The 23,795-nt window shown below is 27.6% G+C and overlaps 2 protein-coding genes and 1 pseudogene across 2 annotated transcripts in view; 1 reads left to right on the top strand and 2 right to left on the bottom strand.

The window, feature by feature from the left end:
* The window catches only part of LOC124497140 (atrial natriuretic peptide receptor 1), a 34,147-nt gene extending 20,934 nt beyond the window's left edge, over nucleotides 1-13,213 (bottom strand). The window contains 1 exon segment of the mRNA XM_075732509.1: nucleotides 11,163-13,213. The gene's annotated coding sequence lies outside the window, so the exon portion shown is untranslated.
* A 438-nt stretch (nucleotides 13,214-13,651) lies between these two features.
* LOC142597687 (ribonuclease kappa-B pseudogene) lies at nucleotides 13,652-14,886 on the bottom strand (annotated as a pseudogene).
* A 6,073-nt stretch (nucleotides 14,887-20,959) lies between these two features.
* LOC124497024 (pancreatic triacylglycerol lipase) lies at nucleotides 20,960-23,793 on the top strand. Its single transcript, XM_047060609.2, has 4 exons — nucleotides 20,960-21,832; nucleotides 21,895-22,301; nucleotides 22,375-22,468; nucleotides 22,591-23,793. Exons 1-4 carry the CDS (start codon nucleotides 21,559-21,561, stop codon nucleotides 23,616-23,618), a joined length of 1,803 nt encoding a protein of 600 aa, XP_046916565.2. The 5' UTR covers nucleotides 20,960-21,558; the 3' UTR covers nucleotides 23,619-23,793.
* Nucleotides 23,794-23,795: the final 2 nt, after the last annotated feature.

Raw genomic sequence — 23,795 nt, 5'->3', positions numbered from 1 at the left:
TAAAACAATCAAAATGGATAAATTTCCATAGAAAAATTAAATTATTAGTTGTTGTTGTTTTTTTTTGTCTCTTCCACAAAAGTGGTTTAATTTTTTCTTTTTGGAATTTTCTTATCTCACCGCCACCACCATCACAACCACAACCACCACCACCACCACCACCACCATCATCATCATCATCACTCAAAACGACACGTGCACACTGTTCTGTATACACAACTTTAATTCAAGTGTAATGTGCCGTGTGTGACATTTTTGTTTTTGTTTTTATTCTTTCACATCGGAATGAACATTATTCTCTCTCTCTCTCTCTCTCTCTCTTTGGGTTTTTCTTCAACATTTTCTTCGATGAATAATGGATACGATATGCTCTGGTTTTGATGTTAATAATTTTTCATGTTTTTTTCTGCTGAGATACGAACAAATTGATGATGTAAATGAACAACAAAAAAAAAAAAAAAAATGAAATATCAAGATGTTAAAATAACAAAAAAAAAAGTTCATCACACAAGAATCGCTTACTATCCACAATTATAACCACTTTTTTTTTAGATATAAAATACACACACACAAAAATCCTCAGTGGTAACAGTACTTCGTTCACAAGAGTGTGGGCGGTTTTTTTTCCATCACAGAAAAAAAATATACCATATTTATTGGAAACAAAGGATTTTTCCACCATTTGAATATATATCTGTATTCTGTATTCTGTATTATTGTTGTTGTGTTTATACGTTGGTTTTTTTTCTTGGTGTAGGCAATGATGGTAATGACAGCGGTAAATAAATGTTTCCGGATTACGTGACGCCTCTTCACAGAAACAATGCATACTGTACACACATGGATTTCACGATTTTATTTTGCTCGATTTCTGTATATTTTTTTTTTGTTTTGTTCTATCAATCTTTTGTTTGAATTGTTGTTGCTAAACAATTCCAAAGAATCATTGATGATGATGCTGAACAAGTGTTAATAATTTCGAATAAAAATAGCCATCCAAATGATAATTAGCACGAATTGTTAAGCTTTCAAAAAATAATAATAAACACACACATGATTAAAATGTTTCAAATGTTTTAACATAACAAAGAAAAATTGCATTTTTTTTTCATTGTAATCATTAAACATTATCATGTAATCAAATGCCATGAAATATCTTTGTGTATATGTGTATGGTCATCTTCATCAATTTGTTAATCTTCATATAATTACGAGCATGAAATTTAGTTTTGGAAAAAAAAACTAATTCCAAGATTAACAAACAAAAAACATCCAGAATTTTGAATTATTATGATTTTGATTTGACAGTAGAATTGCAATTAAATTGAAAATTTTTCACTTTTTCACTCTAATTTTTTTTCTATTACAATTTTTGTATGTCAATAATAAAACAATATATGTGTTTTGATAGAATAAAAAAACAAGGCTAAAGAATTAAAAAAAAAGAATTATCAATCATACATCAAGTGTGTGTGTGTGTGTAATCCAGAATATTCTGTTTTTTTTAAATGAACTCATGCACGAAAGAAAAAACTTTTTATTTACATAGTGCAAAATTTTCAATCCCCAAGTGAATTTTTTCTGTTGTCCATTCATATATTGACTTTTATTCATTTATTTTTTTTCACACTTTTTCATTCATTTTAGATTACTAAAAAAAACAGACACACACACAAATTCATGATCCAAACTCATGATTTCAAATAAAGGTCACTACAGGCAATGTTTATCATTTTTGAATCTTTTTTTCACACAAAGTTGTAAAAAGAAAAAAAATTTGTGTTTATTTTTAACTAAAAAAAAGAAAGAATCAGATGTCCATTTCTTTGTATGTTCTACTCCTGTGGGATATATGTGAATCAGGTGGTAAATTATTGATAGGTGGAAACAAAAAAAAAATATACTGAAAATAAGAAATAAAGGTTGAAACAAACAAACAAACAAAAACAAAACAAATAAGTGTGACAATGATCATTTTCATGTTGTATTTAAATGATAAAATATTGTCTAGTACCCGTTGATTTTAAACGGTTATTTTGTTCACAATCATTTTCAACGTTTTTTCTTAGTGTCATTTTTTTTACTCACAAAATCCCTTAAGGTTTGGGAGAAGCAAAAAAAAAAGACAAAACATTTTTCCCCGTGCCCACCGTTTTTGTTTTATTGCATTTCAATTCTGTCTCCAAGAAATTCTTTTTTCATCATCGAATTTTTTTTGGGAGTGTGAATTTTTCATTTTCAATCAATTTTTGTTTCATTTTTTTTTTCTCCTGATGATTGATAGTCTTCATTTACATTATCATTTTTATTCAGTTTGACAACATTAATAACAATAAAATGAACACAAAACATGAACAATGAATTTCAGAAATTCAAACAAGAATAAAAAGTCTTTTTTTCCAAGATTTTGGATTCCGATCATCATCATCAATGGGAGAAAAAAACGATATGATGACATGATTTTTCTGAATGTTCAAATGAATTTGATTTGTTGGTATAGCGGAAAGCCAAAAAAAAACTCAAAATTGAATAAAGTCCTAAACAGTTGACTTGAGAGTCTACAAGAGGTGATAATTTTTTTTTTCACCATCAAATCTTCTGGTTTCACTATATATAGTGAGACACAAAGCAACCAACTGTCATTTACATTTCTGTTTTTTTTTCGAAAAAAAAACATTTGAAATAAATAAAAAAAAAAGAAAGAAAAAGAATACCATAATCAAAACAAACATTTTTCAAAAGAATTTCATAATGAAATGAAGACAGAGAGAGAGAGAGAGAGAGAGAGAGAGAGAGATTCAAGTTATAAATTCTTCAATTTTTTTTTTGTAGAAAAAAGTCAAACACACATCCAAGTCTATCACACACACACACACATTGAATAAATAAATTTATTCATCAAAAATCCGGTTGCTATTCTTATTTCCACTACATGCTGAATGGAATTTCAAAAATGAAAATAGAAAGAAAGAAAGAAAAATCGGAATCACATGATGATGATGATGATGTAATACAAATGAATGATCGACAATTGGTTTTTGTATGTAAATTCTTGTTTCTCTTTTTTTTTCTTCAATCTCAAATGTTGTTTTGAATTGTTTGGATATTGTTGTTGTTGTGTAATATATCATTACACACATACGGTCATATCCATTCATACATTCATTCATTCATTCATTGATTTGTTTATTTTTTTTCCACACCACATTTGATCCACACACACAGAACGAAAATCAATTCTTTTTTTTTCATTGAGAAATCAATACTTGCAAAGAGAAAAAAAATCAATCAATTAAATATCATCATGACACAAAAAAACCGTCAATCATCATTATCATCATCATGAGCTGTCATTATTATTTGGTTGTCGATGAAAAAAAAAGATATTCGATGAGTGATGAATTGTAATGAAGAAAAAAAAATGAAAATGAAAATGAAAATATTCTGGCATTTTCTTTTCTAGTGCACATTTAATTCAGAGAATTTTTTTTTGTTCATTTTCATTCTAAATCGTTACTAGATATGCAAATGTGGCCGCCATAATAAATCCATTTGCCATAATCGACCGACTAGCCATTATTTTTCAAACGAAAAAAAAAAATAAAAAAAAATTCGCATCATCATTATTCGTAAACGTTTAGGGAACAAAATGAAAATAAAAATTTCTTGTCTTTTGTCTTTCATCATTATTTGCATATATTCTGTAGTCTTAATCATTTCATTGAGCTATTTATGGATTATAATTTGGAGCAAAAAAAAAAAAAAAAAAAAAAGAAAACCCATACATAATACATTTGAATTGGAATTTTCATACAAATAAAATCATTGGGGAAAGAGAGCGATAGACAATAATTTGGCCACAAATCGAAACCATTAAGTTGGATGGTGGTATTCGTTTTTGGTGATTATTTGTAGCTAAAGACAAAAATCCATTTATCCATCACCAAATTATTTCTTTTCATTTACAATGAGTTTTTTTCTTCCCTTGTAAATCAATGATCATTGTTGTTGATGATGATGATGATGATGGGATGTGTCTGGCATCAAGAATTGAAAATTGAATAAATGTCGACATTGAAAACAAAATAAAAAAAAACCAGAAAATAAAAAAACATAAATTGTAACGGAATTATGTGAGAAAAACCAGAGAGAAACAAACCAAATGATGGGTATATAATTTGTGTTCAACACACACATACACACACAATCGATATGATTCAGAATTAAAGAATAAAAAAAAAGCAAAATCATCTGCCAAACAGAAAAAGAAAATTTCGATCGAATTCTTTTTGCAATGTTAAAATTGCCATCAACAGTTGATGATGATGATGATGATGATGATGATGATTATAGAATCAATTTCTTTGATTCCATTTTGTTTCATTTACTCTCCATTTATTTTCAAGCAGCAGCAGCAGCAACAGCAGCAGTAGCAGCAAGATGACCATAACAAGAAATGTTTGATTCATATGGAGAGAAAAACATATGGTACTTTTTTTTAACACAAATTCTAACAAATGGAAATGATTTTTTTTTTTTATTCCATCACCATCACCAGAAATCGAGTTCATTTCCGAAATGAATTTTTACGAGTTTTTTTCCGATTGTACTACCACCAATAAACTTGTTACCGGTATCGGTAATTAAAATAACAACGTCAATAATGACTACATCCTACTAGAAATAGATGTCGGAATTTACAAGCCAATCATCGGGCTAGAGAAACGATTATATAAACAACTAAAAAAAATGTTGATTTCAAACACTAAAACAAGAAAAAGGAAAGTGAATGAAAGTTAATTATAAATATATATTGAAAATGAAAACAAAAACTAACCAGAAATTTTTTTTTGTTGTTGTCCATTTCAATGTGAACATGGATAAAAAAAACTAGAATTCAAATGGAATTTCATTAATTCTTTGGCTTTTTTTTCGGATTGATCTTTTTCCACTTATAATTCATGTGAATTGATAATTGTAAAGACAAAGCAAAAACTCAAAGAATTGTGAGGAAATCAATTCTTTTTTGTTCAATTTTTTATCCATTCGATATTCTAAAAAAAGTCGATCGTTGTATTTTTCACTGTTGTTGTTGTTGTTGTTGTTGCATGTCATTGTCATTACCAATACCATTGATGATATCATTTTCAATCTATTATACCAGCATTTTGTTTCTCTACATGAAACAAAAACACAAACAATGCCGATGGCCATTTTCATACGTCATATACAGAATTCACATTCAATCTGGAATACTATTTTCATATATGAACACATTTATTTTGAGAAATTGATACCTTTGATGATTTTCATTTCATTTCATTTCTTCTCTATCCACCATATATATATATGGTGTATAAACAAAATTCAAACAATGTGACTACATTGTGGAATTTATAAATTACAGCCATGATGATTATCGATAGAAATGAAATAAAATGCAAATAATAATCACGATTATGATGAACTGCATTTTTTATGAAAAAAAATGAAAATTGCCTATTTGCGTGTGCTAGTACGGAATGTCCAAATCCAATCAAACAAAAAAATGTCAACAACAACAAGAATTTCAATTTGAATGTTACAATTATTGGTAATTATAATTTCATTTCATGTTTTTTTTCGTGGACCTGCAACAACAAAAAAAAATGCTTAACACACACAAAAATTTTTTTTTCTCTTTTGTTTTTCTATAATAACAATCCGATTTGGATAACGGTGCATTTTGTTTGATGAACAGTTAATGATGTAGTTGAAAGATTATTATTATGGTGATGGTGATGGTGTTTGCAAATTGATGTTCAAAATCAAATCAAACATCGAAAAAAAACAATTGAAATGACACACACAAAAAAAAATTCATTTGCGACATTCAGCGAAAAAAAAACATTATGACATTTTTTTTAATGACCATAATCTTTTTTTGTAGGTAGAAACTGAAAAAAAAACTTTCGAAATTTTGTCTGTTTTTTTTTGATAGATCAAATTCTATTTGATGTTTTTTTTCATTTTTTTCTTCATCCTACTGCTAAAATTTGGACGAGACTAGAATTTCAGTTTTGTTTTGTTTTGTTTTATTTTCAAAGAAACAAAAAAAAATGAGAGAACGAATTGAACCATTATTATTTTTATATTTGTAAAGATATCAAAATGTTGCCGCCCAACCAGAGAATGAAATAGAAATTTTCAGTGCAGATTATTATTGGTGGCAAACAAAACAAAACAAAAAAAAAAAAATTTCACAATTTCATTTCGATCAAATAACGTGAATGAATGATTGATTTTTGATCATTCAACTATGAAAAGATTAATGATCTAATTTCAATCATCAATAACAAGCGAAAACAACAAATGTGAGAATTATTTGTTAAATTGAGAGTGAGAGAGAAAAAAAAATAAACATTACAAAATAGATAATCAATAAATGATTTTTCACAATAAAAAGTAATGAAATATCAATAGCTTTTACCTATTGGGCAATAAATTTCATTTTTTTGTTTGGTTCATCATTATATCGATTTAATAATCGATAATGGCAGATCTTTACAAGGCTTTACAAAAGAATCATTTATTCTTGGTTTAGTTTTGAGTAAATTCTGATCTTTTTTTTCTTTTTGGTTACATTTAAATCACTGATAACTTGATGACCTTGTTGGATTTGATGATTTGTTTAATGGTGAATTGATCACATCAATAGGATAGATAACAGAAAAAAATGAATAAATGAATGAATGAAATAACTAGGGCGTTAGAGATTATGATTATTATTATGAGATATATATATATATCAGAAGAAAAAAATAAACAACCTGCCAGTTGCAATATTCAATGTTTTTTTTTTATCTCTAATATTTTGGTGCTAAATCTTTATTCCCATTCATTTATTCATTCATTCATTCACTCATCGAAACATACACACACAAGAATATTCTTTACAGGATAAATTATTGATTAAATTTCATACATGATAAATACAATTTATATATATATATTTTCATTATATTGCAAATGGCAATGATAATAATTTTTTTTTCATTCATTCAATTTCCTAAAGAGAGAGAGAGAGAGAGAGAGAGAGATGAACGAAAGCGAAAAAAAAGTTTCTATTGAAGAATATTATTGTTATCGTTATTGTTATTATTATTATTATTGTTGTTGTTGTTGTTGTTATTCTTTTATAGAATCACATAATGTTATTTAATGCCATACGGTCTTCTTTTCTTTTCTTTTTTTTCATCATATCATGGATATTATATGGAGTTTTTTTCTTAAACAACACGGAAGAAATCGTCTTTTTTTTGCTTCTTACTTGCTTTCACATAGAAATAGACACAAGGCTACAAATGACACACACACGCACACACAACCTTCTAATTGTGTAATGATTCGGAAATATCCATTGGTGTTATAGTGTGTCTGTGCGTGTGTCTGTTTTTTTTTTAGTTTTAGTTTTTTTTTCAACAACAATCACCCCAAAACATATATATTTTGTATATATATGAATGATGACAATGTTCTATAGTTCACGGTTGTTTTTTTCTGTGTAGATCTACAATGTTTCCATTTTCATGATAATCATCATCATCATAATAATCATCATCTTTTGATACTTGTGATCCATGAATTGAGATTCTCACTTCTAAAATTACATCTATACTCTGAAAATTGTATTTATCATCACACAATCGAAATAATAATGAATAAAAAAATTCACAAAAAGCGTTTATCCTTTTCGAGAAATGAATTTGTTTTTTTTCTCGTCAAAAATCTTCTATTGAATGAATATTCTACGTTCACAATGGGTAACTGCTGTTGCTGTTTTGGCTCTGATATTTGTATGTGTGTGTGTGTGTGTGTTTGTGTCTGGTTTTTTTTCTGAAAAGAAAAATAAAAATTATTATCATTTTGCTTTTCATGATCATCATAAACAATAATCATGATGATGATGATAATTTAGGTTTATTTTTATTTCGTATTTTTATTACATTATCAATGAAGATGAAAAAAAAAATGAAAAGAGAAAACCAAAAACAAACAAACAGAAATAAATGAATGAATGAAAAATTCTTTTTTTTGTTTTGTTTCTGGAACTGTTTAATGACTATGGCTTCATTTTTCTAGTATAATGATTGCCCATTATTTTCAATGATTATTTATTGACTACTATTCTTGAATTCTATTTTTATATGGATAATTGAGAAAAATATCATAGAACTGAAAATGGAAATGAATTGGGTTGGCCTAGGAAAAAAAAATGATCATCATCATTATTCGATTCAATCCGTATGATTGATTTCATTCTGGATTTTTCTCTTTTGGTTGTTGTTGCAAACAAACTTTAATGTTATACACCCACACACACACACACACACACACGTATACCATGGATATGCAAATAAACATTTAAGGCATAAATAGAATCATTCATGTATATGAGTCATTGTTTTTGGTTTTATTTCAGACATTTAACAAACACACATACACACACACACACTGAGAAAGAGACTATTATTATTCTGTATAAAATCAAATAGAATTTCCTTATTATATGGATCAATTTATAAACAATAATAATAATAATAATAATAATGAAGGGTAAACAAGTTTCAAGAATCAAGAAAATTCAATTTTCTTTTGTACTTGTATTTGTTGTTATTGTTATTGATCCAGAATCTGATTCTAGCAATACTTTTGCCACAAAAACACACCTCTTAATCAACGTGTAAACAGATGAAAACACAAGATGATTTTTTTTCAGCTTTTTTTTTCTTTATTTTATGGATCAAATTTATAAACAATAATAATAATAATAATGAAGGGTAAACAAGTTTCAAGAATCAAGAAAATTCAATTTTCTTTTGTACTTGTATTTGTTGTTATTGTTATTGATCCAGAATCTGATTCTAGCAATACTTTTGCCACAAAAACACACCTCTTAATCAACGTGTAAACAGATGAAAACACAAGATGATTTTTTTCAGCTTTTTTTTCACACACACACACACGGATATGTGTAGAATCTAAATCACAAAACCAAAGAGAGAGTGGAAAAAAAACTTTTTTTTCACATATGACGTTGTGAAAAAAAAAGAAGAATAAAGATGCCGGCAAAAGTATCAAACACAACACACACACACATACACACACAAGCTGTTCCAAAGAAAAACACCATCTATCTATTTCAATAATTTTCTCTTTATTAACATCCATTCATTCATTCATTCAAATAATATCAAGATATGATATTAGTGAATTGGAAAAAAAAATTGTATGAACAAACCAATTTGATGAAGAAAAGACAAGATAGAATTTTTATCATCATCATCATCATCATTTCATTATTATATTAATATATATCAACAGTGAACAACAATTCAAAGTCATCTTGTCTCAATCAGGGTCTGTTCAATACGATACGTTATTCCTAAATATCTAAGTGTGTGTGTTTAATCAACTGTATGTGAACAAAAACATCTACCACAAATTGAATTTGTTAAAAAAAAAAAAATCTTTATATGTACAGATAATCAAAATGTTTGTCTTTATTGTTGTGAAAATTGTTTTCTTTAAAAAAAACCAAAGAAAATGAAAATTTCCATCAACTTTGTGAATTTTTGATTGCACTATATTATTCTGGTTTGATGGAAAGAAGATTTTTTTTTTCACTTTTTAAATTTTCATGTTTTACGACCCTGTGTTTGTGTGTGTATATGGATAATGTCTACACATAAACAACCAGAAAAAAAACAACAACAACAACAACAAACTATCTTGAATGGCGTATGGCCTAATTTGGTAAATCCACTAGGAGGGGTAGAAAAAAAAACTGACAAAAGTTTCAAGTTTCTTTCAGCCACACACACACACACAAACATGCACTTGCACTATTCATGGCTTTGAACTTTAATGTGACCAACCAAAAACAGAAAAATTCCAATCCAACATCTAAAAGAATATGAAGATTCAAAAAAGCCAAAGACCGGAAAAATAGGCAAAATTTGTTACGTAATTTTCTATATTCGTCATTTTTTTTTGCTCCATTCCCCCTTCTCCATGGATATCATGCATGCATTCATGCATGGATTCATGAACCAAGAAGAAAAAGGAAACCGAGCATAAACAGGATTCAAATTCTATTTAAGAGTTATGAAGAAATTATTATTATTATTATAATGATGATGATGATGATGATGATAATAAACGATATGAATGATGAGGTGTTAGGGATATAGTAGTAGCAGTAATAAGTCAACAAACAAGATGAGTTCATGAAGCGCGCGAGAAAGAAAACGGAAACAGAATCGCTGAATGTTTGTGAATCAAGAGAAAATTATTATTATCACTACTTATTATTTCTAATAAAGGATAATCATCATCATCATCATCAGCAACAATATATTCAACCCGACACGAGAATGATGATGGATCATATTTCAAAAAAAAAAAAAATGAATAGAAATTTTTTCCCGTTGAATGTTTATGTTTTTTTTATTTGATTGATTTCGTTCATTCACACAATGTTCATGGAAAACAACACCCTAATTGATGTGTCACATAGTCATTCATTCATTCTTTCGAATTCAATTTTTTTTTATTTGTTTTCAAATTCATTTTTCAACCAGAGAAGAAAAAAAAAGATGAATGGATTTTTTTCGTCATTTTTTTTATTCGGAGATTTTGAAATAAAAAAATCACAGCCATCAATCAAATCATTTATCTTTGCCATTTTCGAGTCGGATTCTTCTAGATAAGTGCATATAGCAAGTTTCAATATAGACACTCACCACAGAAGACGATGGTTGATCTTAATTTTTCACACACTTGGTTTTTTTTCCATGATTTCATCTGTAATTCTGAACTATTCACTATAGAACACTCATAAGTAATTGAAAAGATTGAAAAAATTTTCATTTTCTTAGATTCTTGAAATCGGATCAAAATTACACGCATAGTCAAACGGAGAATGAGCGAGCAAAGGAAATGGAATGAAAACGAAACGGAAAAGAAAAATTTCAAATTAAAGCTAAAAATAGCAACATAACGAAAAACAATTTCATACAAAAAAAAAAAGTGATTCAAGAAGAAAATTCTTGGAAATCAAAAACCCAAATGACATGAAATCCAAAGAATAAATCAAAGATCAAAAAAAAACTTTGACTTACCTTTACATGATGAGATGTGAATATTATTATTATATATTATTAAAGTGCACACAGTTTTAGATGAAGATTTGAAAAAAAACAGTGTGTACACTTGCACACCATACACACACACAAAATATGAATTCGGGCAACAGAATATTCTTTTTTTCCACTTGTAAACCGGAAAAAAAATGAAATGAAATGAAAAACTTGATATTTTCTTTACTTTTTATCCAAAAATGTTAATTACTTCAATTAGGATTAATGCGTTATGTTCATGTACAGAGCAAAAAAAAAAAGAATATGAGCCTTGAGTGATGTAAATCAAAAAAAAGAAGAAAAAAAATGTTCAAAAAAAATCGTTTTACCGTAAGAAGAGAAAAAAAACATTCAGCTCATTTTTTTTAGCAAACATGAAAATGATGATGATGGTGAGAATTCGCATTTAGCTTTTGTTTTTTTTTTCGTCCTTTTTCGGCTTTATATGTTGACAATTAATTTCCCTTTATTTTTTCGCGTTTTTGTTTGATGGAATTTCACTTTTTTGTTGTTGTTGTTGTTGTTGCTGTCTTGAACGGATTCACAGTAGCCGCTTGATGATGATTGTTTTTCACTATAAATAATGTGACGTAAAGAAAGAAAGAAAGAAATGAATGAAATTCGTTCCATCAGCCAATGGAAAATAAACAGAAAAACAACGACAACGACGACGACGACGAAAAGATTGACACTAAAATGTCGAGACAACAGACAAAAAATGTTTACTGTTTACTGTTTGTTATTATTTGTTTTTTTTTCACTGATGATGAGGATAGTCGTAGAATTGTTGGAATAAAAGAATTTTTTTTTGTTTTCATTCATAAAGGACAATTTCAGATTCTTTACTTGTGTTTCATACAAGATTTCTGAATCCATATACACACACACACACACACACTGGATGATATATTATATGTGTAATAACCGACGAACCGAATAGCCGAATCGGGTGGTGTTTACAACGGACAAACGGACGGAAATTATGGATTGACAATCGAAAAAAATGACAAGATTGAATAAAAAAAAAGTAAAAGATGAGTATCTGAGAAAGAAAGGGGGAAGTAATTGATCAACTGAACAATGTAGATGATGATGATGATTGTTTTGATTTTGGACATGGAACAAATGAAATGGAATAAATAAAAACAAACAAATACAAAACATAAAGTATTGAATAACAGGATGAAAAAAAAATCTCTCTATTCGGTTTTGTTTTTTTGTTTTCAATTCTGTTGTTGTTTTTGTTGCTGGTTTTTTTCGTTATTTTAAATGGAAACATGAAACATTAACAACATGGACAGAGAAAGAGAGAACAAATTTCAGATTTTTTTTGTTGTTTTTTGTTTTGTAGTTGGTGAATGATGTAATGATAATTGAAAAAACCAATTTCAAATTTATATATTCGGATTTATTCGTTGTTGTTGTTGTTGTTGTTTTTTTTTCTTTGTTCTTCAAAATAAAAATTTCTTGCTTGAAACAAAATCGAATGCAAAAATGTTTATTACATGGTTACGATATTTTTGAATGAATTCAGGTGATCAAACAGCAAAAAAAAGCTGAATGTTTATAATCCGGTTATATGAGGATTTAGCAAGAATGATTTACTGTCAATCAAAAATGAAACCAAATGGAACAGACACATCACATGAAAAAAAAAGTTTTATTTTTGCAACTGTAATTAAGCGGCGGAAGTGGAATTGTTTGTTTTTTTTTGGTGAAATTTTATCTTCGATTATGAAATCATGAAAGCTCATTTTTTTCAGTGAAGTAAAATTTAAAAAAAAAAATCGTAATGGAGTTGAATGAGATGATGGTTCAAATTTTAAATTTTAAATTTCAATCAAAAAAAAAAAAAAACAAAACAAACACACCCACGCACCACAAACAAAGTGGCCATCTAAATTTAAATAAATATTCTGGAAAAAAAGAGCAAAAAAAAAACTCGGTTGATGTCCAAAAAATTTTTCTGTTTTACATTACACTTCGATTGTTGAACATGATGATTGGTAGAAAAATTGAAAAAATAAACCCTGTGTGTGTGTGTGTGTATATTGAATGAATGGCTGAAACAAAATGAATGAAACTTCAATTCTATAATAATGATTCATGTTGGAAACTTTTATATATTCACCATGTTGATGATTGGTGAATTCTATGTAATAACGGCATGTCTATTTGGCCATTATATGGTAACGGTCTATATAACCAATCATCATGTATAGTAGTAATATACACATACAACATGCACAGCAGCTATAGCTGTATATAACATACACATGGACCACATGGTCCAGATTCATTTTTTCTTTTTTTTTTTTTTTTTTTGAAAGAAAACAAAAAATAGATCCAGACAGATTCTTATCTTCTTATCCTTATTACGTCTCGTCATCATCATCATCAACATCATCATCGATACAAATCAATTCCGGATATTTTGATAGAAAAATTCTGTCAATTGTAAAATGATGAAATGAAATATGTAAATGTAAATTTTATTTATTTCAATTTTTTTGAATATATTCAAAAAATGAACAAAAACGTGTATGTATAAATTAATAACAACAACTTTTTCTCTTGGCTATTTGAACAAAAATGTGAAAATTCAATTTTTTTTTCTTTTTTGGATCAATTCAATTTATGAATATGACAATATGTTGTGTGGGTGTGTGTGTGTGTGTGTGTGCGTGTGGGTGCATGTGGATTAAAATGAATGAATAAATGAATCACATATAAAATAATAAAAGATTTCTTGATTATCACGAGAAAAATGTGACAGTTATAATGATAATGATGTAGAAAGAATTCCAAAATGAACAAAACAAAATTGAAATTGAAATCGTAAAACGTTTTTTGTTGTTGTTGTTGCTGTTTCTTTGAAACATCTGTAGAATTCTAGAATATTTATGTAAATGGTAACATTTCAATTTAGAATATATTCTGGTTTTATTTGGTTTTTGATGAATTGTTTTGAATGGAAAAAAAATTTTCTCAAGGTTGGTGGTTCATTTTGTTCATTTTGACAATCTTATTCCATCAGTTTAACTTGTTATCATTTCAATTTTTTTTCATCTTAATGTTTATTCGAAACATTTCGATTGAGAAAAAATTGCCATATTGAAAAAGCAAATGATCCAAGATAGATTGCACCAGCTATATAACATGTTTTAGCCGCTTCATCATAACGTTCACCAGCTTTTTCCAGAAATTCTGTAGTCGTATTGAATTCTATATCTTCAACAAGATCTTCGGCAAATGTTAATGAATGTTTGGATAATAAAACGCCCATTATTGGTAACATGATAAAACCCCAAACAGATATCAATGTACAACAAATGGATAATTTTGGACCACAAACACGTAATGATACCATGATGATGATGGTGATGATAAAAAATCAAAAAAAAAAAAAAAAAAAAAAACGCTGATTTTATTCGAATATGACAACAAATGAACAAACTGGTTAGAGAATATTTCGCGAATTTCCTATGTAACAAAATATTCGAATTAACATTAAACATCAATATACAAAAAAAAATTCATATTCACCTTTAATTCAATTGAATGAAAAAATTGTTTGAAAATCAAAAATTTGTTCCCAAAAGTTTCAGATCATTTAATGACCAAATAATAATAATAGAAACAGAAAAACAAAACAAAAAAAAAAACGGCATTGAGCCAACACACACACACACAATTTGATGATGATGATGATGAGGCGTATAACACAATCAACAGATGGTAATATAATACACCAAACACAAACACATCGATGATACTAATAATAATACAAACGATAGATGGCGTTGATCGAATTTTGAGTTTACCTTTTTTTTCGTTCATTCGAATTCATCATATAATATAACATCATCTGTATATACGGAATCATCAGAATTTGATTGATATTTTTTTGAATTTAATTCAATTTGACATTGGCCCGTAATCCTTCAAATTGATCCAAGAAGAAAACAAAAAATCTAATTCAATTATCATCATCATTCATTTATATTTATTTGGCCACATTTTGTGTCTGTGTGTGTGTGTGTGTTTTTTTTTGTCTAAATTAAATCTGAAAGATTCATTATAATAATAACTTACAATTTGATGATGATGACTACTACCCACCTTTGAAAAGAAAACTTAAAAATCAAAAAGAAAAAAAATTTCATCTGGAACCAAAACAACAACAACAACGAAAAAAAAACCATTCCATTTCTAATTCAATCAGAATCCATCGGTATTTGCTGGATGCCTAGAGTTACTTTTTTTATGCAATCACATTTGAACTTTAAAAAAATCGAAAATGAACGAATGAAAATTCCATCGAAAATCAAATGGTAATATTCTATATAGAATGATGATGATTATTGCATTTATTTTTTTTTTGTTTCTATGGAAAAAAAAACTTCATCTCCGTCCAAAATTGATATGGATAATGATAATGAAAAAGTGAAAAAAAAATTCATTAACATCAACGATAATGGGTACAATGTGAATATACAGAACATCATCAACTAATAAATGAATTGTAAATCGGGAAAAAAATGGCTAACAATGGTGAAATCTATAGAATAAACATTCCATTTGGATTCCATGATTATTAGCCCGGCAGTCATGTTTCAATGGCCGGATTACATAACCTTTGGTTAAAATTTTCCCGATAATCATAATAATAATAATAATAATGGAAAATATTTCATCATAGCATTCACATATATTCAATGAATCTCTATTATTATCAACCATGATCTGGATGAAAAAGAAAAGTCAGAGAAGAGAAAAAAATTTCCATAATTAATTGCATTTGGATAACTTTGTTTTTGTTTTTCTCTCATTTCATTTCATCATTATCGATTATCATGATCACACAGATGATGGCCACGATTATTGAATTTATAAATTATGATGATGGTGATGATATTCACACAATGGTATACACAGTTTGTTTATGTGGTCGAGAAAAAAAAAACCCGAATATATGATGATAATGATTAATGTCAGTAACTATGGTAAGTGACAAACAAAATCTTTTGACCTTCACAAATCATTTTCATGATCAGATATATAGACAATAATCCCGTTGATTATTTATGGATCTATTCAAATGCTCATTCAACAAATTCTATAGAATCAAATGAAAGGTTTGGTTTCTTAATCCGTTAATAAATTTTTTAGAATTTGTTCTCTTGAACTAGTGTAATTTGAAGATGAAAAAGATTTTTTTTTTTTTGAAATCATTTAGTAATCTTTTTCTATATTTATTTTTTTTTCTATAGATTAAATTCCGGTTGTTTTAGCAATAATTTTTCCCTTCATCATCATTTCTATTTTTATATTCAAATGGATCGAACAACAGTTAAACACCATTGGCCATATCAATCATTTTTTCCCATTCATTCATTCATTCATTCATTTGGTTAACAAAAAAAAAAAAAACATTTTTGTATTTTTAGTATCACCAAAATATCTCTTCCAATTATCTTGTCCAAATCATCTAATTTTTATTTTTTTTTCTCTTTAGTTTATTTCATATATGAATACGAATGACATTGATCAATCAATCAATCAATCAATGATGATGATAATTCGATTGCATTTTTTTTTTTGGATTAGTTAATGATTTTGTCGTCGTTTTTTTTCATCCAAAATAGTATGTAAATCAACCAATTTGACCCATATATATATTTATTATGTTCAATAATTTTTTTATTGAACTAATTTTTTTTTTTTTTTTTTTGGTTTTGGTTGTGATGATTACGTGCATTATACTTTTCAGACAGCCCACGAAAAAAAAAAATTCAATTTGTCATTATACAAAAGTTCAATATGCAGTATTATTCAATCGTATGGTGTGGAAAAGGGGCGAATCAATGCGCTTGTCCTTCAAATAATTGGATCGATCGATTGATCGTTTTTATATATACATCTTTTCGGTTGAATGAAATCGATCGATGGTTCGATTTGAATTTTTCACCATCATCTACTACTACTGTTACTACTGCATATGCTGAATACAAGATGATTGATGATTTTTCAAAGAAATTGATTTCGAAAAAGAAAAATCTGAATACACACACAAAAGTATCAAACCCATTGACTATGTGAAGCGAAAATTTTGGCCAACAACAAAAAGTAAAAAAAAAGTAAAGAAAATTAGCATCCGGAAAAAAAGGAAACAATTTCGATTTTTTCAATTTAAAATTTTGTTTCAATTTCTCTTCATTTCCTGTTAATGATGATGATGATGATTTTTTTGGCCAGAATTTTTGGCACTAAACACATACACAAGCACACAAAAACATTTTACCATTGGTAATGAATTCTGTAATTCCGTTATAATTGACACTAACATTGCCATTGGTTTAGTGGTATGTATAACATCATTACAATACATTAATGAAATGAATTAGAAAGTAGAGATAATTTTTTTTTCTCATATCAATGTTATAATAGAGTGAATAATTCATTCAATTTGAAATGGAAACCAAAAACAAAGAATTTGAATATAATATGTGTGTGTGTGTGTGTGTGTGTGTGTGTGTGTAATGGAATCCAGTACGAAAAAAAATGATGTCAAGTTGAGTATTTTTTTTCTGTCTGGATTTGAAACTTCAGGTTTTTTTTTCTTCCAAAAAAAAACAGAAACCTAATTTCACAAATGAAATTCCACAAAATTAGATTCTTCAAGAGCCATTAGAACAAGAAGAAGAAGAAGAAAGTAAGGATTTTACTGAATACTGTTATTTCAGCATTACCAGAATGTTTAAAACAAAAATTAACCCTTTACTTCCTCTCTCAACAAACAGTAATATAAATAACAAGTGACAACAGCAACAACAACAATAAACGAATATAAACATTAGATAAGTTTTTTTCTTTCTCCACCACTTTCATTTGTTTGTTTGTAGAAAAGATAATTTTTTTGTCCATCTTCTCTTTATCTGATGCGTTTGTTTGTTTGTGAATTTCCATGAACAACCAAAATACAAATAGATGAATACTTCTCATGATGATTATCGTTATGAGACATCACAGATTAGTGGAAGTTTTTTTTACACACACACATAGGATTTACATTAGAAATTGGATTCTGGAATTTTTTTTCCCGAGAATTTCAGAATGTATTGTGGTTTTTCATTCGTTAAATATTCATAAGTCCATTCATTCTTCATTAATACTGGGTATATAAAAAAAAATGCCATCTTATAAATGATTCTCTTTATCATATCATAATTAATGGCAAATGGAAATTCATTGAAAGACATAGAATTGTTCTAATGATATGTGTTGTTAAGAAAAAAAAAATGTAAGAAATCCATGAAAATGTTAATGAATAAAGTACCATGAAAGAATCATCATGTTTTAAAATCAATCTTCAACACATAGACACCGAAAACATCAAAACAACAGTGCAACATTTCAAATCATGATGATCATGATTCTGATTCTGATTCTGCCATCAAACAGAGAGAGAGAGAGAGAGAGAGAGAGAGAGAGACAGAGACAGAAAAGTTGATTCATCGTTATTTCAGTGTTATTTTGTCCACATGAATAATTGATAATTCATGAATTATAAACACTTTGAATGTTATGTTGTGTTCATATTTGTTTTGTGATAAGAATTTTTTTGTTTTGTTTTTGTTTTGAACAAACAATTAATGTGATCATTCTGTGAATTCTATATAGAATAACTATCAAAGTGTTAAATATTCTTAAAACTTTTATAATTTCTATGTCCAATTTTTTTTGTTGTTTTTGCTGGACACACGTGTAATTGTCTTCAAATGTGATTACAAACAAACAATTTTGTTATTTTGTTACTTTTCCAATTTTTCAAAAAAAGAAGATTATTACTTCCGTTCTTTTTTTTTGTTTCTTCTTGAATTAATTTTCTTTTTCATTTCATTAATTATTGATTATTGATTATAAAAAAATAAAGTTCCATACATATATAACAATGGACAACGATGGACAAAAATGTTTCAGCATACCTGATTTTAACATGTTGTTTTCGCTTTTTTCAATACGGAGAAGAGAGAAAAAAAAAATTTCATAATTTCACATCCATTCATCTATCTATAGTCTCATAAAATAAATGATGATGATCATCATCATTATCATCGGATTTTTTGCTACCATTTTCATTCATTGCTGAATTCCATTTTGAATTGTAAATCAAACTATTATTAGACAAAATGAATGAATGTTTGCATCTAACCTTGTCAATGAAAATCTAAACCATACTCATTATCTATTGAATGGTTTAGAAATCGAATTTGTTTTTTTTTGTAAAAATTTCATTCATCCCTTTGTTTAACCTTCATATTCTTAATGAACATATGTGTGTTGTCAATCCTATGATTATTAAATCTGAACAAAAAAAAAAAAAAAATAAATACCATCCATTGCTCAATGTCATTCTAGTTTCATTGTATTCAATTCATTTTGTTTTCGCTTATTGTTATACTATTACCGATGATGATGATGATGATGATAACTTCATTATCAATTGTTCATGTGTGTGTGTGTTTGTGTGTATTTTGACATGTAAAGACAGTTACAATAGTTAAATTGCTATTGTGTTCAGGTGGATCGAACCAGGATTCAAAAAAAAAAATTGTGTTTCAATAATCAATCAAATATGATGATGATGATTACGATTTCAAACACAGAAAGCGAAAAATACAATAACCACGAAAAAAAAGAAACAACCGTCGTTTAAAATGATAATGAGAATAATTTTTTACCACAACGGTATTCCAGTAGGTCAAACTTGATGTTTTTTTTTTTTTGATGTCATCATCATCATCATCATTACCACTATGGACACAAAATGGAAACATGAACGAATTTTAGCCCATAAAAAGGTGGAACAAAAAAAAAACTTTGAAACAACCAGCAAAAAAAATTTGTGTTTCTCATCATCAATCGAGATTTCAATTATCATTTGAGTTTTATTTGTCAGTAATTTTTTTTTTTTTACAAAGGCGAAATGAAAAGTGGTTTGGACAGATATGTGTTATTTTTTTCTGTTCGTTTCAAATGTCTATTCTTTTCGAATCGTTCGATGATGATGATGATAATAATAATAACCTGGTTTTGTTTTGTTTTGTTTTTTTTATCAAATGAGAAAAATCTTTTAACATCTTAAAAACATTACATTGATGGACAAACAAAACAAAATTTAAAGAATCGATATTTTTATCAGAAAATTAATGTCCAAATTGTTCACACACAGACACATTTTTTTTTTGTAGATTGTCAATCAAGTCAAAAACTGTTGTTGATGCCATATTGGGCAGTAACCATTTTCTGTGACCATCTGAAAGATAAAATATTCTTTGGCCATTTAGTCAAGACACAAGAGAATATCTTGAAAGAATATTTTTACTTGTTTTTTTTGGGTACAATCTCAATAATAATAAAAAAAACAACAACAACAACAACATTCAAGATCAATGTTTTTTTTTCATCCGTGTACATCAATTAATGTAAAAAAATTGAAATTGAATAAAAATGAAATGAAAAAAAAACTGAATCCTTATAATTTCACTTCAAGTATTATTATTACACTTAAGATTCATTTGTTTGAACAAGAACAACAACATTTGATTTGATCATCATCATCATCATCGTCATCAACGACTTGAACATTAGATTATCAATCAAATCAATCAGTTAAACTTGATCATAATTCATTCATTTGTTTTGTTTTTGTTCAACTTGAAAATTCAATAATTTTTTTTGCTTTTTTTGCCCATAAAGAGAGCATCATTTTGGTTCTTTTTTTTGTTCTCTTTCTTTTTTTTTTTTTTTTTTTTTTGGTTTCTCTTCATGATTCATTTCAATTTTTTTTTGCGCGCTAATCTCACTGTTTTATTTACTTTTCTCTTTTCTATTTCACTATTCTCATCAATTAACATCATCATCATCATCAACAACAACAACAATTGATGATCTTATATTTGACCATTCGTTATCATTTACTTTCTTCTTCTTTTCAAGGGTTTTTTTTTGTTAATCTGTTTGTTCGTTACGCATAAACAACAACACAACAAATATTGAAATCGGCGACAAATTTTTCATTTGCAATGATTTCGATTTCAATATTGTAGATGAAAAAAATTGATTTATAAAATCATCATCATCATCATCAGCCAATGATGTGTGTATCAACATTTTGATCAACTTGTTTGTCTCTGTGTGTGTGTGTGTGTGTGTCCACATTCAAATGAAAAAAAAACTCATTAAATGAAGCCATAAAAGAGTTATTGACAATTTTTTTTTTGATTGGATCTGGTTTCATCGTTTTGAATTGCCAAAATTTCTTTGATCTCTTTTTTTTATTTTTACTATTAAATAACACATCATCATCATCAAAATGAATTTATCATCATTTATTCTAATATTTACAATGACCATTACGTTTTGTCCATTAGATCGTGCACAATTATTATTATCATTGAAAAATTCATCATCAATTTTTATGGCCAATAATAATCGATTGTCCACTGTGGACAGTATTACGAATGATTTACGAATACATCGTCAACATTATTCTGATCGTCGATATAAATTATCATCAAAACAACAACAACAACAAAAACGAAATTCAACCAATACAGTGGCAATGAAATTATCGCATCGTATTAAACGTAAGTTTTTCAAATTATTTTTCTGCAATATTGATCTTTTTCCGTTTTTTTTTCTAAAATAGAATCCAAATCAATGATTTCATCATCATCATCATCATTACCAACACCAGGAAAATGGGAACCAATATGGAATGAATTATTTCCACGACCAAAAAGCATATCATCTGTTCGTTTTTATTTATATAGCCGTTTGAATCCCGATAATGGCCATGAACTTTGTATTGATGATCATGAATCCATTAAGCAATCAAATTATAATCCAAATAAACGTACAATATTTCTTATTAATGGATGGCAAGATAATCGTCTATTTGCTAGATGGGTACGAGATGCTATACGTTTATTACTTTTACGTGATGATCAAAATGTAATATTTGTTGGTTGGCGTAGTTTGAATGAATTATTTGTTGCTGCTATGATTATACAAAGTTATTCATTATATTTAGCACGATTTATCAATTTTCTGAAGGTATTTACTCTGTTTCAACATAATTATTGATATTATTGACAATTTTTTGTTTCTTGTTTCTGCCACACTATAGTCAAAATATCATTTAAATGGTGAACAAATTCATTGTATTGGTCATAGTTTAGGTGGTTTTATGTGTGGATTTGCGGGCAATATTACTTTTATTGGTCTGTATTTTGTGATTTACCAGAATCTTTTTCTTTATTTAAATATTTCAATTTATGAAATAAAGATTAATTGCTATATTTTACATTCTAACTGACAAGTCATCTTTATGTTCATCCTACAGGTCGTATTACTGTAATGGATGCTGGTCCACGGCCATATTTTCAACGAAAACCATCACATCAACGTTTAAATCGTTTTCAAGCTGGTTTTATGGATGTTATACATTCAGATTTTCATCCAATATTTTCATTAGGTTTAACAATACCTTATGGTGATATTGATTTTTTTCCGAATTCTGGTACACCACAACCAGGTTGTTGGCAAGATAAATTATATAAACCAATGAAAGAATTAACCGATAGTAATGGTGATGGGCCATTGACTAGTTTATTTCAATTTCCACGTTATCTACTATTCTGTTCACATTATCGTTCACATGAATGGTTTTTTGAATCAATATGGAATCAACAATGTCAATTTATTGGTGTATTATGTCCAAATTATCAAATGTTCATCAATGGGGAATGTGGTTGTGAAGATTTATGGATAGATGGTCATGGTGAAACAACATGTGCATTAATGGGTTATGATGCTGAATATGCTATACTGAAACAAGGTTTAACAAAATTTTCACCACAAGGTAAATGGTATCTGAAAACATCGGATTTTATTGATCAAACAAAACATCATTGTCAATATCAATATCAATTGATTGTAAAATTGGGACAATTTATACCGCATAATAATATCGGTAATGATAATGATTCAACAACAACAACAACAACAACAACGGTGGTTGTAACTATTGTTACTAAATCAAATGATGACAATAAAATGTCTAATAATCAGATTATATTGAATGAAAAACTATATCCACGACATTATCCACAATTACGACCAAATCATCGTCTAAGTAAATTGATTATTCGACCACATTCATTACCATTGAAACGAATTGAATACATACTGGTTTCATTACAATCATCATCAAATGAAATTAGATTGCAATCAAATTTATTCATTACAATATCGTGGATAAAATTAGCACCAATTCATGTTGTACAAAATGAACCATTATTTTTTTGCCATCTAGATCATTATATATGGCCAGGTAAAAGTAATATGATGAAACCATGTTCAACTCATTGACATATCGATTTAGAGTGTGGTATTAGTGTGTGTGTGTGTGTGTGTATTTGCTATTTAATTTAATTTAATTTTTTTTTCTCCACTGTAAATAACACTGTGTGTTTGTGTGACGGAAATTGAAATTCTTTTTTTTTAGGAAAAATTCATTCAAATAAAAATTAATGTAAAATTAAAATT

This window comes from Dermatophagoides farinae, chromosome 7 (assembly GCF_024713945.1).
Source record: "Dermatophagoides farinae isolate YC_2012a chromosome 7, ASM2471394v1, whole genome shotgun sequence".
In the NCBI taxonomy this organism is placed as follows: Eukaryota; Metazoa; Arthropoda; class Arachnida; order Sarcoptiformes; family Pyroglyphidae; genus Dermatophagoides; species Dermatophagoides farinae.
This window is presented reverse-complemented; position numbering and strand designations above follow the sequence as displayed.